General features: G+C 38.2%; 1 protein-coding gene across 1 annotated transcript in view; it reads right to left on the bottom strand.

The window, feature by feature from the left end:
• Nucleotides 1-3,578: 3,578 nt before the first annotated feature.
• Nucleotides 3,579-15,459, bottom strand: part of pde6c (phosphodiesterase 6C, cGMP-specific, cone, alpha prime) — a 15,989-nt gene continuing 4,108 nt past the window's right edge. The window contains exons 2-22 of the mRNA XM_015060610.1: nt 13,374-13,526; nt 12,548-12,637; nt 12,281-12,421; nt 12,119-12,193; nt 11,953-12,017; nt 11,689-11,755; nt 10,943-10,990; nt 10,670-10,819; nt 10,431-10,574; nt 10,063-10,128; nt 9,480-9,635; nt 7,833-7,940; nt 7,629-7,738; nt 7,456-7,543; nt 7,255-7,355; nt 6,818-6,925; nt 6,575-6,638; nt 6,263-6,337; nt 5,982-6,065; nt 4,865-5,018; nt 3,579-4,774 (exon numbers count right to left, since the gene is read on the bottom strand). Coding sequence (XP_014916096.1) covers nt 4,719-4,774; nt 4,865-5,018; nt 5,982-6,065; nt 6,263-6,337; nt 6,575-6,638; nt 6,818-6,925; nt 7,255-7,355; nt 7,456-7,543; nt 7,629-7,738; nt 7,833-7,940; nt 9,480-9,635; nt 10,063-10,128; nt 10,431-10,574; nt 10,670-10,819; nt 10,943-10,990; nt 11,689-11,755; nt 11,953-12,017; nt 12,119-12,193; nt 12,281-12,421; nt 12,548-12,637; nt 13,374-13,526 — 2,103 coding nt within the window. The 3' untranslated portion in view covers nt 3,579-4,718. The remainder of the gene's footprint in view (nt 4,775-4,864; nt 5,019-5,981; nt 6,066-6,262; nt 6,338-6,574; nt 6,639-6,817; nt 6,926-7,254; nt 7,356-7,455; nt 7,544-7,628; nt 7,739-7,832; nt 7,941-9,479; nt 9,636-10,062; nt 10,129-10,430; nt 10,575-10,669; nt 10,820-10,942; nt 10,991-11,688; nt 11,756-11,952; nt 12,018-12,118; nt 12,194-12,280; nt 12,422-12,547; nt 12,638-13,373; nt 13,527-15,459) is intronic.

Genomic DNA, 15,459 nt, shown 5'->3' with positions numbered 1-15,459 from the left:
AGCTTTCTGTTTACTTCAGTCAACAAATAGGCTGCAGATTAGCTCCAAACATCCCTCAGTCCAAGGGCATACTGAAGTGGTCAGCTCACAGAAAAGGCAGCTACATGGGGCTGTTAGAAGATTAAGCGCCGTATCTTAAATAAATACAATTACTTTACCCCTTTGATGCTGCCTATCTTCTTTTCCCTTTCTGCCTTGCTTTTCAAACAGGGACTCATGTTGGTTTAAAGTACGGAGAATGATACGGCGCATGCCCTTCCCCCACTTGTTGCTTTGCACTGTCAATCATGGGGCTAGAAGAAGGCTAGTCTTATACTTAGAAAGGATACCAGTAAAGGGGTAAAAATTAAAGGAGCATGTTCCATCATTCTTTTTAAGTTGTGCATATAGACTTATTTCAGAGACAGAATATTTAAGTATCTTGAGGTTATGAAACATTAATACATCAAAAGCATGTGAAAATGAATTTTAAAACAACCATTTGCGTCAAGCCCACTAAAACGGGAAATATAGGGTATGTACTGGTGCTGTCTGAAAATCTCTCGTAAAAATCATAGAATGGACTGAAAAAAATGTCAGCTGATTGACAGTAGAAAAAAAAAATTAAGAAAATTGTTTCCATTACTGTATTTTCTGTATCTTTATGATCTAATCACCAGCTGATATCCTTCTGCATGGCTTAAATTGTTGCACATTTTTTTGCTTTTGTGTCTGAGCCAAAGGAGTGAGTGTGTTGTCTGATTTAATATTGATAGTTTAACTCTCATTACATGTGTAGCCTTGGCATGAAATCACTTTCTGGGGTCAAACAAAAAAACTACCTGTCACATCGCTTGGAATCAAATTTTGATAAGTACAGAACTATAGAGTCATTAAACCAAAACATGAGTTGAAATTGTTGAGAAAAGTGACAAATATTTCCGGTAAGTGGCTGGTACATACTAGGGAACATAAGGGAAACAATGCTGGTCAGAAAGGGAGCAAAAAGGACAACATCTGCTTAAAGTTTGACAGAATTTTAATGTTCTCAAATACATTTTTTGTCCCATCTGTCATCTGCCTTTCGGGTAAATTACAGGCAGTCATAGCTTACCAGGGAGAGCTTTTAAATCCCTCCATAGAGTGCCTGTTTGTAAGGTCTTCGAGCTACTCAGACATTTTTCCTAGCTTATGTCACCTCACTAAACAGACATATTTGTTTACCTTATGAACTTAAAATCAAGCTGGAGACTTTGGCCTCATTATTTTCTAAAGTACTGTCATCCCAAATGTATTCCTCTACTTATGTTAGTAGATACAAGTGTAAGCTGAAAGCCTTGACACATTCAAAAGGCGATGTCGATAAAAGCCCTTTCAGGTAACCCTGTTAAAACTATTGCCAGCATGCAACAACAATACTTTGGCTTAAAATCCTTTTGTTAACACTATAATACAGTGTTGTTTGTGATATTTTTGCTCAAAATGATCAAACTGTGTCTTATTCCTATGTCTAGCTCCTTCATCCAAATTTAAGCAGAGAAAAATGTTCTTTTGACAGAGTTGTGTAAATACAGGCTGCAGTCAGTAAAAGGAAATCTCACTCTTGCCTAAATTGGGGAGCAAACTGTCACGTTGATTAAACAGTCTGACGAAGATCCTGTAAAATGAAACCTTTTAAGCTTCTTCCATCTTGTGAGATTATGCCTAAGAGGCATCCTTCATTTTAAAGGCAAAAATATTTTGCAGTTCATAAACCTTGTTAAAAGATGACAAAGCAGCACAAAATTTCAAGCTTCCTGCATGCAGAATATGCTGAAAACAGACCCAAGCAGCAGCAGCAGTGAATCAGACAGGGATCAGAATCAATCCACTGATCCTCTTTCCCCCCCAGAGGCTCATCCTCCTTTGGAGACTTTAAGATCCTGCACGATATATGACTAAGAAGGAGCGCCACCGCAGCCCCTGCTGAACCCGCAGGGGGAGGGAGGACGCTCGAGTCGGTGCCTGCACGACTCCAGATAACGCTTCACCTTTGTGCCAGAGCCATTTTTCATAATGAGAAATGAGTTACTCTTTATTTTTTTAAACCTCCTTCCTACATTTACTTACAGATATTACATTTCATGACTTGTACATAAATTTGATGTCATTTTACACATTCAAAGACAGAATTCTAGCGTCGTAATGACAATTCTTAGGATAAGTACAAAGATGCATACAGTGCTTTTTTTTCACATCTCTCAAAACATTCAAAGAAAAAAAAAAGCAGGGAATACTTTTATCCCTTTTAGACGGAACTGGAGCATTCTTATAAAATGTTTGCACCAAAGTGAATTTACAGTCAGCGCTGTAAATTCATGGTGGAATCATCAAAGCTCTCAGGCTCCAGTAATTATAACAGCTCTTCACTTCACCTCGGGCAGCAAACAAGGAGTTTCCAAGTAGACACAAAGCTGCGCTGATGGGATTAAATGCCCCTGATTGATGCCTCTTTGATTAGAGGAGATGACGTTGCGTAACAGAACGCAAAGAGCCACTTCTCGCTTTTTACCTCGTGGAACAGGAGGTGTGCTGACGTTGCACTGTGACCTCAGGCGCCTGACCAGGTCGGCTGGTTTACAAAGAAACGTATTGATTTACACAAAGTTGGTCCGGGAGGGAAGTGGAAAACTTTGCCCCCAACAGTCACACAATCAATGGACCGATAGTTTGGGTCTTTACAAGCAAAGGCCGTTTCCACATGGATACGATAAAGCTCCTGTGTAAGACGGGTATTTAAAGTCCAAAGCTGTGTGGATGTCAAACACTGGCTGGCAATCAAATCCTGTTAAAGCTTCTTAAAGGAGAAGCAGAACTGTTGATCTGTTTGACTCTTGAAGGAGCAGGGGTTGCGCTTGCAGCTTTTCATGCATCTCTCATAATCAGGTTCGTACAATACGAAAGTCCCATCTATGTATCAAAGTGTATACAGGTGAAAGCATGAGAACAGATGAGCTTCAGCATGGAATAAGTTTGAAATAAAACAATCAGTTTACAAGTGATCTTAAAGTTCTCAAAGACATACAGTAACTTGGAGAAGAATTCACACCCATCACATTTTGTCACATTACAGCCAAAGACTTACTTTCGTACCCCTAAATAAAATCCAGTTTCATCAACTGCCTTCAGAAGTCACTTAAGTAGTAAAAATGATCCATATACAAGTTATTTATAGGCCTTCTGTGACACTGGAGGAGTTATGAGCTGAAGTTTAAGTGAGAGATTCCGTCAAAAGGCCAACACCACAACATTCTGAACCCCAACATCCCCACTGTGATACACGGTGGTGGGAGCAGCATGCTGTGGGGTTTTCTGTACCAGAGACAGCAAAGCTGGTCGGAGTTGACAGGAAGATGGCGGAAGCTAAACACATGGCAATCTGGGAAGAAAACCGGCTGCAAAACACAAGACATTTGAAGGGGTTCGCCTTCCAGTAGACAGATTAATGTTTGCAGATGTTCTCCGTCCAGTCGTACCGACGTTGAGCTGCTTTGCAAATAAGACTGGACAAAGTTTCTAGAAACTTAAAGCTGGTATAGACAAACCCCAAAATACCTGCGTCCTGCACACTCTGAATTTTACTCATATTATAGTTCTTCCTTTTTACAATCAAGCACACCGCTTTGTGTTGGTTTCTGTCTTAAAATCCCCAACAAACACATTTGTGTTTTTGGCTATAAAGTGACAAAACAAGCTAAAAATCAGCCAGAGGTGTGAATATTTTTGCAAGACAAACTGTACGCTTTGCATTACAACACAGCTGCTCATCATTTCAGGAACAGCCTCTATCAAAGCTCATCTCAAGTTGAAGACAGTTGATGTACAAAATACCCATAATCTAGAAAAATAAATGAATAAAATGTATAGATGAATAGCATATACGTTCAAACGACTCATTAGTCCCTTTACAGGAAAGACACTGTCTTTCCTAATTGTTTTGGCGCCGTTGCTCCCTGTGCCTGTCGCCTTTACGGCATGAACAGAGCCATCAGATGCTCTTTATGTGCTTAAGGGAATAAATTCATATTTCTTTATAAGCGCCTTTTAACGTGTCCCCATCACTACATTTGAAAAGTCTTTATCCTCCCAGTTGGTCCTCACCCTCGCTGTGGTTTGGCTGCTAAAACTGCAGCAGCCATGTGCATTGTGCAGCTTAAAGTATGATTATACATTGTGCTTATGATTGCCAAAGGGACACTGAATGCTACTGCTTTGGCATAGCTCAACAATGACCTATTTAACTGCCTACATTAAAAGATTTGAATCTCAGCGCGGGGAGCAGCTAAATTTATCGCAACGTGATTTCAAGCATGCCAAAAAAATAAATAAAATCTTACATAGAATTACATTGTGAGTTTGCATGTTTTTGGTCGCTGCTCAAAACAAATGGAGGAAGAAGTTTCACACATTCCTTCCCAAAAAGACCTTCTCTGTGGAGAGTCCCACTGTTACTTCCGGCTCCAGTTCTTCCTCCCTCCTTGGAGACCAGTTCATGCAATCCAGATCGGCGCTAACTAGTCTGGACTACCTGGAAACGACTGGAGCAAAACCGGGATGCCGCATCCGCAGAGGGACCAGAGAGAAACTAGCTTATGTAGCGGAGGACGAACTCCAAAAGTTTGAGGATGACTTTAAGACTAGAGACGTGCACATCAGTCCTAATCAGTCCATTTGAGTGCAGATCCATGAACCGGAGAAGCCTAACAGACGGTGCAGGTCTTTGACTTCCCTCCCTCACCACCACCACCACCACCAGCTAAACGAAAAACAACAAAAAAACAGATTAAAAATGTTTTACTTCTTGGTCTCAAACTACTACGATGCAACCCTTGTTTAACTTTTATACCTTTCTTGGCTTCCTCCTCTTCCAGCTTCTTCTTTTCATCCTCGATGGCCTTCATCTTTGCATTGTACACCTCAGCCAGCTCGTTCCAGTGTGCCCTGTTGTTGTTCAGACCGTCGAACATGGGTGTGATCTCTTTGTGGAACCTGGAGAACTCCTGGGCAAACACAAAGAGCAACAGACGAGGGTTATTCTTGTCTCGGGGCCCTCTTTAGAGAGCATCTTCAAAGGCCGAACGCTTCTCGCACGGCAGCGATCAGGTGTAAGTGTTGCCATCCACGGGGACAGCGGGCCCCACGCTGCGCCAGTGCTCATCACAATATCGGGCTGGGCTGAAAAGGAGCTCGCTATTGTGCTCCACAAGTTCACAGCCTGCATCTTTTCACGCCGGCTCGGATAGATGAAAGCTTAAAAACATCTCTCTGAAGCTAATAATAGCCCTGAATGAGAAATTCTTGAACTCACTGGCTACCTTCAGTCATATAGAACATTTTGATTGATAGGTGGTTTACGGCATCTTAAAAAAATAACACAAATTATTTCACAGCCGCAGACCATGTTGTATTTTATGGGGATTGTAAGTAAAAGCATAAGTTTCAAAAGTTTGCATCCAGACACCTGATTTAATACCTTAAATCGTCGTTTTGATACTAGAAATGTTACATTATGTTTCTCAGGTTTATATTTGTACAAATTTTAAATACTAAAGTTTTCATTCTACTTTACAGTTATCACCTTACGTCTGGTTGCAATTTGAAAAAATGTCAGAAGAATATATACCTCTGAATGAGAAATTATTGAACTCGATGCCACTTGTTTTTATCATACAGAAAGGTTTTTTAAGACTGCTTGAGCTACATATATGCTTACTGTGATTATTAGAAAATGTTTAAACTCAAGAATCAGACACTAACTTTCGAAAACTGCTGACATAAATTGCAAAATAGCTGCAGAGAAAATCTTAAAGCCTTATCACTATGAATGGATTTAGATTCAAGCAAACACACTCTGCCGCAAATCAATTTACTTTTGAGTCATAACATCTATCTTTATAGTTTCATCTTTCTGCGGTGTTTCTTAAGAGAAGCAGAGGATCAGTGGAGTATGAGAAACGGCTTACCTTGTAAACAAATGAGCACACAAAGTCGATGAAACCACATTGCATCTTGGGTAGCTGTTCTGCACAGTTTCTGTCCATCATGGGCTAAGAGAAGAAGGAAGAAAGAAAGAAAGAAAGAAAGAAAGAAAGAAAGAAAGAAAGAAAGAAAGAAAGAAAGAAAGGAAGAAAGAAAGAGAAAAGAAAGAAAGAAGTTTCCATGTGAGAAAAAAACTAAACAAATGAGCGCTATAAAAGTAATGGAAAGGGAAGCCTGGAAGGCACCGGAGTTGTGCTGAACTTACAATTGGCTGCTGGTCCAAAACGGATCTTTCCAAATCGCCCTGTTCCCAGAATTCAGCTGCAACCATCAGAGCCACCTGCAAAGACAACGAGCAAAATGAAAACGGCTGCATGTGAAATGAAGACATCTGACTCTAAAAAGCAGCCTTTTCAGGGCCATTTTCAGCCTCCCTCCATCAATTAAATAAGCAGTTTATTTCTGACCTTCCAACTCAAGTAGCCTAAAATTTTTTTTAAAAAAATAGGCATGATAGCAGAAAAAAAAAAAAAAAAGCTAATTATTATTTGCTAGCAAACTTCACTTCAAGGCTCACCTTGCTCTGCACCTCCCAGGGTTTGGTGATGGCTGACAAGTCACAGCCTGTCATCATCATGGCCCTGAAGGTGAGAAACAGACAGTCAGTCAAAGCAAGGTGACATCCTGGCTGTGATGAATATGATTTTTAGCGGCCCGCTGTGTCAGAAGGCTTTTCACGGTTGGAACAGGTAGAAGCTTTTTTTTTTTTTTTTTTTTTTTTTTTTTTTTTTTTTTGCTGCCATAAAAAAAAGTTGCATACATGATAATTTCCTTCCTGATGGGGTTGTTGGAAATGTAGGCAATGGCCTCCTTTTCATCTCCCATTGGTTCTGTGGCATTCACAATGTTTTGGAACATGGTTCTCTTCCTGCAAGCAGACAAACAGAGGACATTAAAAATAATAATAATTATCATGAATATACCATATGAGGCATCCTTCCTTATAAAATGTTGAAGGGTGATTATGTATCTTAATTCTAGCAAAAGCAATAAGTAGAAACAATGAAAGAAAATGAAGAAGATAAAGTAAAAGTATGTATTTGATTATCTAAGCAATTAAAAATAACTATGGAATTAAATAAAATGTTGTTTTTTTGCAGAAAGAAAGAAGGAAAGAAAGAAATGGCCATAAACGCCATAACATTGCATGAATAAAAGCAATTCTGATATACTTTTGTACTTTTGTAAATAACCTACTTGAAGTAAAGGGCCAGATCAGTGGCAATAATGCAAACATCAAACAAGTGCTGCACGGTCTCAAACTGACGCTTCTGCAGGTTGCAGAAGATGTTCAAACTCTGCAGTGGATGACAGGCAAAATTTGGTGGTCAGTCTAAGTTTATGATGACACCAAGAACAATTTTAGTCAGTATTTTTCATTTGAATCCATGCATTCACCTCCTCTCCCATGAGCGTCTTGCTGTATTCCAAATGGTGTCTCTCCATAATGGAGGAGCCGTGAAGTTTGGCCAGAGGAGATGCACTCCTACGGATTAGGGAAAAAAAACAGCTATCATGAGAAAACTGTTCAACTTTGGTTATGATAACAAAAGGTTTTTTTGTTAACTTGCTTTGTCTGGTAGAGGTTATTGGTTCCCCTGTGGTCGATATCGTGGCAGAAAGCCGCAGCCACCATGGCGAAGGCATCTAGATCCGAGTAGTACTTCCTCAGCTTCCCTGTCTGCAAATCAAGAATATGTGTGTGTGTGTGTGTGGATCAGAAATAGAGCCTCAGGAATGTGAAGAGATTTATAGCGAAATACAAACAGCATCACCTGCAGTAGGCAGAACATGGTGTGGCCTACATTGAAGCCATGCCTCCAGTTGTGGTATGTAATAGCACGGTAACCCTTTCTCACAGTGTACATCCACCTGGTCAGAGTCTGAGAAAACAAGAGGTTTAATGCTGCATGTTGAGTCGAGATCTAATGAGCGCCATCCAAGGTTCAAATTTACTTTAGAGTCAAAACAAAGAAAGTCAAAATTCTCCTAGAAGGTAGATCTTCTCCTGCTTTAGTTTCTTTCTTTTTTCTTTTTTAAAGGTTTACAGTAAAGTAGGCACGGGTCAAACGTTTAAAGCTGTGGCTTAGATATCGCTAACGTTTTTCGTCATACTGTTCTTACAGCTCAAAGTAGAGCAGCACCATGAAATCAGATTTTGGTCGACATCAAACCATTTATATTCACATGAAAACATAATATGGTGACAACCACCCTCTTCGGTTTAGGAGTCATTACTGAGGGAAGAAACCTCAAAGTTGCCAAATAAGGTTATCAGTGGGGTGTTTAAAAGGAAAATCAGAGACGCAGAGATCTAAGAATCTATTTGGGGAATAAACTGCTTTCTGCGGCATTTCGTGACATTTCTGTGGTTCATTCCGGCTGCCAAAGAGCAAGAGAGAGCAAGCAGATGATGGGAAGGCTGTGAGGAGTACAGCAAAGTAGCTTTGTTTAATCCTTTTGAGATTTCTACCTCTGTCTGGTATAGATTATCCTGGATTCTGAAATGTTGGCGGCCTTTTAGAAATCTCAGAGTTGAGGTAAGGATTTACGCTCTTGAGGAAACACAAACAGAGGCTGCTGCTTTAGTGCTGACCCCGGATCCCCCCTCAAGTTTAATAAAAACAGATAAATAAGTAAACTTAGCAATCATTCTGTCAAATATCTTATTTGTGTTTTTATGTCTTCTGTTTTTCTAGATTTTTTAAAGTTTATTTTCATCACTACTGGTCTTCATGTGATAGTAATCTGACACGAAGGAGGCAGAGAGAAGAAAAGTCGTGCAGTAAAGGAACTGAGGACGGGAAACCCATCACTCTCATTACAGTAACATGTTAGAATGATAGCTGCTGAGGCATTAGCAACATCTCTCTTAAACATTTAAGTGAAGGGTGGTTATCGCAGCAGATAGCCCAACTAACAAGCCAGCTCATATTATCTTGTTATACTTGATAAACCACCATTTAACTTAGTTATGTATATCTCTACTGCAACAATTGCCTTGTTGTTTTGTTTTGGGATTTTTTCCAAAAATATCCCTACTATAGTCATTTAGTATAATAAAATATTTACACAAGGAAACATCAACGATGATTATCGTTGATAATCATCAACGATAATTATCGTTCTTTGAAATAAGAGATCTTATTTCAAAGATCTCTTTGAAATAAAGAGATCTTTATTTCAACAAATAAAGATCTCTTTATTTGTTGAGATCTTTATTTGTTGAGATCTCAACAAATAAAGGACATAATCAAAATTCAGACGTGTTGGGAAAAGTAACGAGACATTTTCACACAGAACAGTATTTCAGAAGGAAATATTCCTTCTCTGAAAAGCAGCTCTAAGCACCTTGTTAGAGCTGCTTCGTCGTGAAAATAAAATAATAATAAAAAAAACAAGTGTCAGACTGGGTGACTCACTTCTGCGGGAACTTTAAACTTTTCGACAACCCCGAGCTCAAAGAACATGCGGATGCCGGCTTTAATGAGGCCATGCTCCGTGACGGGGAAGTCGCTGAAGCCGAAGTTGTACAGATTCTCTCCGTCCACGTTGTCGGCAGGTGGGCAGTTTGCCCTCTGAACGGAAACACACAAAACCGATACTTCATTAGGGAAAGTCGGATTTGATTTTGATGGAAATACAAAAAAAATTTCCTCGGTATTAATTAAAGAAGTAATATTTGTATACACTGTATAAAGCACACAATTATTTTTTTTTTTTCATTTCTCTTACTTCTTGTAATGTTGACGATTTAATGCATTGAATCATCACTGCAATAATCTCTTGACTTTTAAAGCCAAGAGATTATTGCATTGACTTCACCAAATTGTTTGAAGGTTAATTTAACCTTCTGACAATAAAAATCTCATTATTATAGGATTTAACAAATAGAAAATAGCAAATATTTAATCTGATTAAAGTCAGACGAGAAAGAAAAAAATGGTAATTTGTCTATAAACGTCTGGTTTCCACTGTAATATCTTGTGATAAAATGACACACACCAGTAATTTGTACATCTCCTTCTGGTCACAGTCTTCAGGCTCAGCATCAAACTTCTCCTTGGTGTTCTGGTTATGAAAAACATTTCACATGACATTTATCAACATGCCGTGTCGATTAACAGACCTTTAAAGCACAGTTCTCTCCTTACTCACTTGATGAAAATGCTCAAAGCCATGTTTAAGCCCTTGTGTCTTTTTTTTTTATGTTAGTTGCCAGGCGGACGTATAATAACCCTGACCTTTTTATAGTCCTTTAAAGCTTCTGATGCGAAATTGTTTTTTTTTTTTTTTAAAAGCTATTCTCAGAGCTCTCCTATAAATTACTGCGGCAACTGCTAAATGTCAAAGAAAACCACGTTGATACAGACCAGAATGGACTGCATCTCGTCCGAGGTGCATTTGGTTTGGTACATGAGCATCTCCTGGGCAATGTCTTTCCTCCACTCCATGCGGTTCAGCCTGTCGTAGGTGTCACAGTTCAACACCGACCACCCCAGGAACTGTGTCAGGGCCTAGTTCAAGCACAGCAAGAGAGCAAAGAGAAAAGGATAAGGACGGCGCTCAAACGAGAGAAAACCGATGGCGAAAGCTTACGCGGAATCCTTACCTCGGTGATCTGCTCGTCATACTCGTCAAACGGTTTGCCGTCCTTCCTGTTGAAGAAGGTGGCGACGCCCACAATCTCCTCCTTCTTGTTGACGATGGGCAGTGACAGGACGTTCTTGATGACGAATCCCGACTCGTCCACTGCCTCTTTCTGTGAAGCGCAGAGATTACAGTAAAACCGAGACTTTTGTCCTCTTTACCAGAAATCTGCGAGAGAGTTCTGCGAAATAGACAAAGGAGCGAAGCATCCTTTGTTCGGTTTGGCCTTGCGTACCTGGAAAGTGAAGTAGTCATCTGCAGCAACATTCATCATGTTGCAAATCTGTAGGCAACAAGATGGAAACACTTATTGCAGCTGGTTCTTGTATGGATGTATGTAGTGAAACAGTATCTAAGTTTGTCATCAAACACATCAAATTGCCTTCCTGCTGAAACGTGCCATACGAATACATTTGACTTGACTTGAAATAGTTTTTATGCAATCATTCAAAAATTCAGAGACCTACATAGATATTCAGTTCTTTCAAAAGAAATGTTCAGCTATTGATGGTTTTTCTTTGTTTTTGTCTTAATCAAAAATAAAAGGTATCAACAGAGCTGTGATTCCAAACTGACGGAGAAGTCAAGGCATCCTATCACTTAATGCTGCTAATCGCGACTTGTAAACATGTTCCTGTCACTGAAATCAGTGTTTCAATGTTTCTTCCACTCCTCAGTTTTCAGCTGTGGGATGTTTGAGCAATCAGCCCATTTCAAATATAAATGTTCAAAGGATGTCTGACTTTGTCACACAAATTTATATGTTTGGTTATTAGGAATGTTCACAGTATTGGACGGGAAATCATTGATATACAATTATGAATATATTTCAAAAACAAAGAAATTAAAAACAATGCCCAAACAATATTTTGAATAACTTTTTTTTTTTTTTTTTACAGCTAAATGTAGACAGCTGTGACAATCAGTTCTTAAGTGTAGCATGTCAAGTTTTCTTTGTTTGTTTTGATCAAACTGACTTACAAAGCCGTTCTCTGCCACGTAGCTCGGCAGTCCGCTGACCAGAGCCCAGTGATCTGCAGGTGGACCTCTGGAAAAAAAAAGAAACCTGTTAAAACCACCAAACTTTCATATTTTCAACTTAGAAACTGGAAGTGTGACAAACAATGCGAAACAAGGATCCGCGGCAATTTTGCAAAAAAACGGATAACGGAGAAGAGGAGAAGGAATTATGTCACTTTTAGAAAATGAAATATTCAAAGCTTTATGTTGGATGTGGCTGCTCACGGTATGACTTTAATTTCTTCTTTGGCTTCAAGGAGGTAGTCAATGATCTTATAAAAGTTGATTTCCTGCAAGAAAAGAGGAAAAACTTTTAGAAATTAGCCATCACTTTTAAGCAAAACAACTACACAGTTTAAATGTTTTATAAGAAAAAATAGGAATTTGTCACCCTGCCGTCTGGTGTTTTTGGTCCTTTATAGGGTTCCACGTCTCCTAGTTTCACAGGCCACTCGTCGTAAAATTCCTGCAGAAGGAAACGCAGAAAAAGACTGTAGATGATCCAGCAAATCAATCAAATAAATTTTAAAGAAGCAGTGTTCTCTGCACCAACCTTTTCTTTGGTCATGTCCAACAGCCCCACTGAGTAACGCTCAGCCTGCAGATAGATCCTCACAGTGTAGAGAGCTTTGTGGAACTGCCTCTCGATGTCTGTCAACTCTTCAAAAACTTTGCTGGCAGACCAGAGCAGCACCTGGAGCCAAAAATAACCCCCAAAATATGCTGTTGATGTGATTTTTAACACCATAGAAGCTGCATTCCGGACAGATCTAGTAAACTTATTCAAGTTTCCATGAAGTATGTTGCAGGAGTTGTTTACCTGACTCCTCCTGGACTCTACGTTGAACATGTAGGCTGTGTGATACTGCAGACAAATGACTTGAGCAAAAGTCATGTACTTATGGAAAAGCTGTGGACCAAAACAGATGACAGATATTTAAACACAGATAAAGATTTAAGACACTTGGAATAATAATAAAAAAGATACCTCAGGCAAGCAAATACTCATCTAAAACACTTTGTAGTTCTTGGCAGGGTGATAAAATCTGATACTTGTGAATGATGCAAGGCTAAGTGGTGCAGCATGTTTTTCTAAAATGCTACCAATCTATATTTTTAAACGAATCAACGTATTCTAAAGGAAATAACTTATCAATAATTCACAACTGAGGATTCACCAGAACTGGTCAAGCAAACAACATTGTTCCCATCTGAGCCATTTAATCTGGCTGAGATGTTTTGTTTTTTGTTTCTTTCATGGCTTTTAGACATACAGGTGAAATATCTAGTCCATCCTGCAGAAAGAAAAAAGCTTTTTTTTTTCTCCGACTGAATGCTTAAAAGCACGCACACCAAACCTGTCTGGTCTGATCGGCTCCTTCCAGCATAATGAGACGGCTTTCTATGCCACATAATCACACAACTAATTTTCATTCACTTTAACATTTTACTGAACTTGAATACAGTTTTTAACTATCAGCCAGACCCCAATAATGACAATGAAATGCATGTTACAGAGAGAGAAGGATGTTTTGTACGGTTTAAAATTCATGAGCATCTAGAATTCAAAGCACTCGGGGTCAGAAGGACCTGCAGCAGCATTCCACCTTTCTCAGCCAGGATAAGCATGGATGTAATGGTCTTACCTTCTCATCCTCTGGCGTGAACGCGTCAGCTCCTATTTTGTTAAGCACCATGATGACTCCAAGGCAGTCTTTGTCAGCTATCATGGGGTAGGACATTACGCACTTCGTCTTGTATCCAGTTTGTTTGTCCACAAAGTCGCAGAACTTTGGATTCTGGATTTAGTGGGGCAGAGGGTAAGGGAAAAGCTTGAATTATGTTCAGACACATCAAAAATGAAAAAGCTATTTCCAAGCAGCATCAACAGTCACACTTTCACTTTGTTTTTTGTGCAGTTCAAAACCTACCAAATGTACGATAATAATCTAGAATAATACTCTCTGTAACCAAGAATGAAGAAATCTGGTGAATGAAACATTTTTAACCACAGAAATGTGGTTAAAAATTTCCTGCTTTTTGGCAATAAAAAACCTCAGAAAAAAAAATGTATCTTGTAGGAAAATATCAAAGCATTGATTATGATGCTTTAAAATGTATTTATGACAAAATTGAGTTATAAGATGAAATTACCTACTAAGTTTGTTTATGCATATTTCTTCCAAACTGCAAAATTCTAACCTTTGGCTTGTGGCGTGTCAAATCCTACATACTATATTAAAAAAATTAAATAAACAAAATATAGATTAAAGTAATTCGTGTTTATAAATCCAGATTAAGAATTTCAGACTAACAAATAAGTTATTGTCCTAAACAGGGCAATAGAAATGATTTGAATGAATAAATAAGTTGATAAATCATAAAATAAGTAAGTCAATTAATATAGAAAATAAAAACAGTAGATAAAGTAATAAAATAAAACTAACAGAAAGAATAATAAAGAAAAAAAAGCTAAAGAATTGGGGGTGACATTTATTTGTAATAATTACTTAAGAGAAAATTAAGCAGCAATTTAAACAATACAAAGTTTATTTGCAGCCCAAGAATTTTGCTAGATTGTTTGACCTTTCATGCTTAAGTGATTTAAAATTACATTTATTATGAAACAGAATACTTGTAAATTTTGGTTAATATATTGTTTTCAAAGTATGTTTGTAAGCCCAACCACATAAATTGTCCCCTTTTTCTAGTTATTATTATTTATAAAACATTTTTTAGCTTTTGTTGAAATGCTGCACTGTAAATACAAGTACCAGGCCAAACTTAGAGAAATAACCTACATTTTACGATGTATTTTCTACTACTTGCTTAATAAATAGCATGAAATATATATTTTAAGGCTTAAACAAGACACATTCTGTATTTAGGTCCGTTATTAAATTTTGGCTAACTATTATGCCCCAAAATTTTGGGACTGGGGATGCAAAATTCTGGATGTTTATAAGCAGGTGCTGTGTGGTTGGTAGGTGACGGGTCCAACTGGTGGTGGGGGCCCAGATCAGGTCTGATTTAGGCCACGTACAATTTTGGACCAGCTCTGGACTTGGCTTCAGTTTACTGCATAATTCTTTAACTGACTTTCAAAGCGAGATCCCAGGAATCTTCTTATGTAAGCGAGGCTAAAATTATCTATAGACAGGCTGGAAAAAACATACGGAGAATGTAAACAAATGTGATTCAGGCTTAGCTACTTAGAGTACATGCAGTTTTTGGGAAAGATTAAAAGATAATAGCAATTTTTTTTCTCAAAGCAACACTTCTTTATGTGTGGGAGTCTGTTTAAGTACTCCCACACATAAAGTGTCTGTATCCCGTGATTTCCTATGCAAGTACAAATAGTTCTTCGTTAAGGTCATCACCTGAACAACCAGCTCCTTTTTTAACAGAGGTGTTGATCTCTACTCCTGCAGAAACATTTTTGGCTTCATAAAAGTTCAAAATGCATGTTTTTTTTTTGTTTGTTTGTTTGTTTTTTGTGGTTATGACTGCAACAGCATAATACATTAGCTATATAATTATAATGTAATCATTATAAATGTGGTTTTATAAACACAGAGCTCAAGAAAAGTAAGATGCTGAAAACTATTTCTGCATAAAACATTTTTTTAAAGTTAGTTTTATTATCATTGTTTTTTTTTTTTTTTTTTTTTTTTTTTTTTTTTTTAAAAAATTTCAATTTAATTTTTCAAAGCTTGAAAAAAATAAATTTTT

Source organism: Poecilia latipinna, unplaced genomic scaffold (assembly GCF_001443285.1).
Source record: "Poecilia latipinna isolate Pla-1442-1.1 unplaced genomic scaffold, P_latipinna-1.0 Scaffold1729, whole genome shotgun sequence".
NCBI classification, from domain to species: domain Eukaryota; kingdom Metazoa; phylum Chordata; class Actinopteri; order Cyprinodontiformes; family Poeciliidae; genus Poecilia; species Poecilia latipinna.
This window is presented reverse-complemented; position numbering and strand designations above follow the sequence as displayed.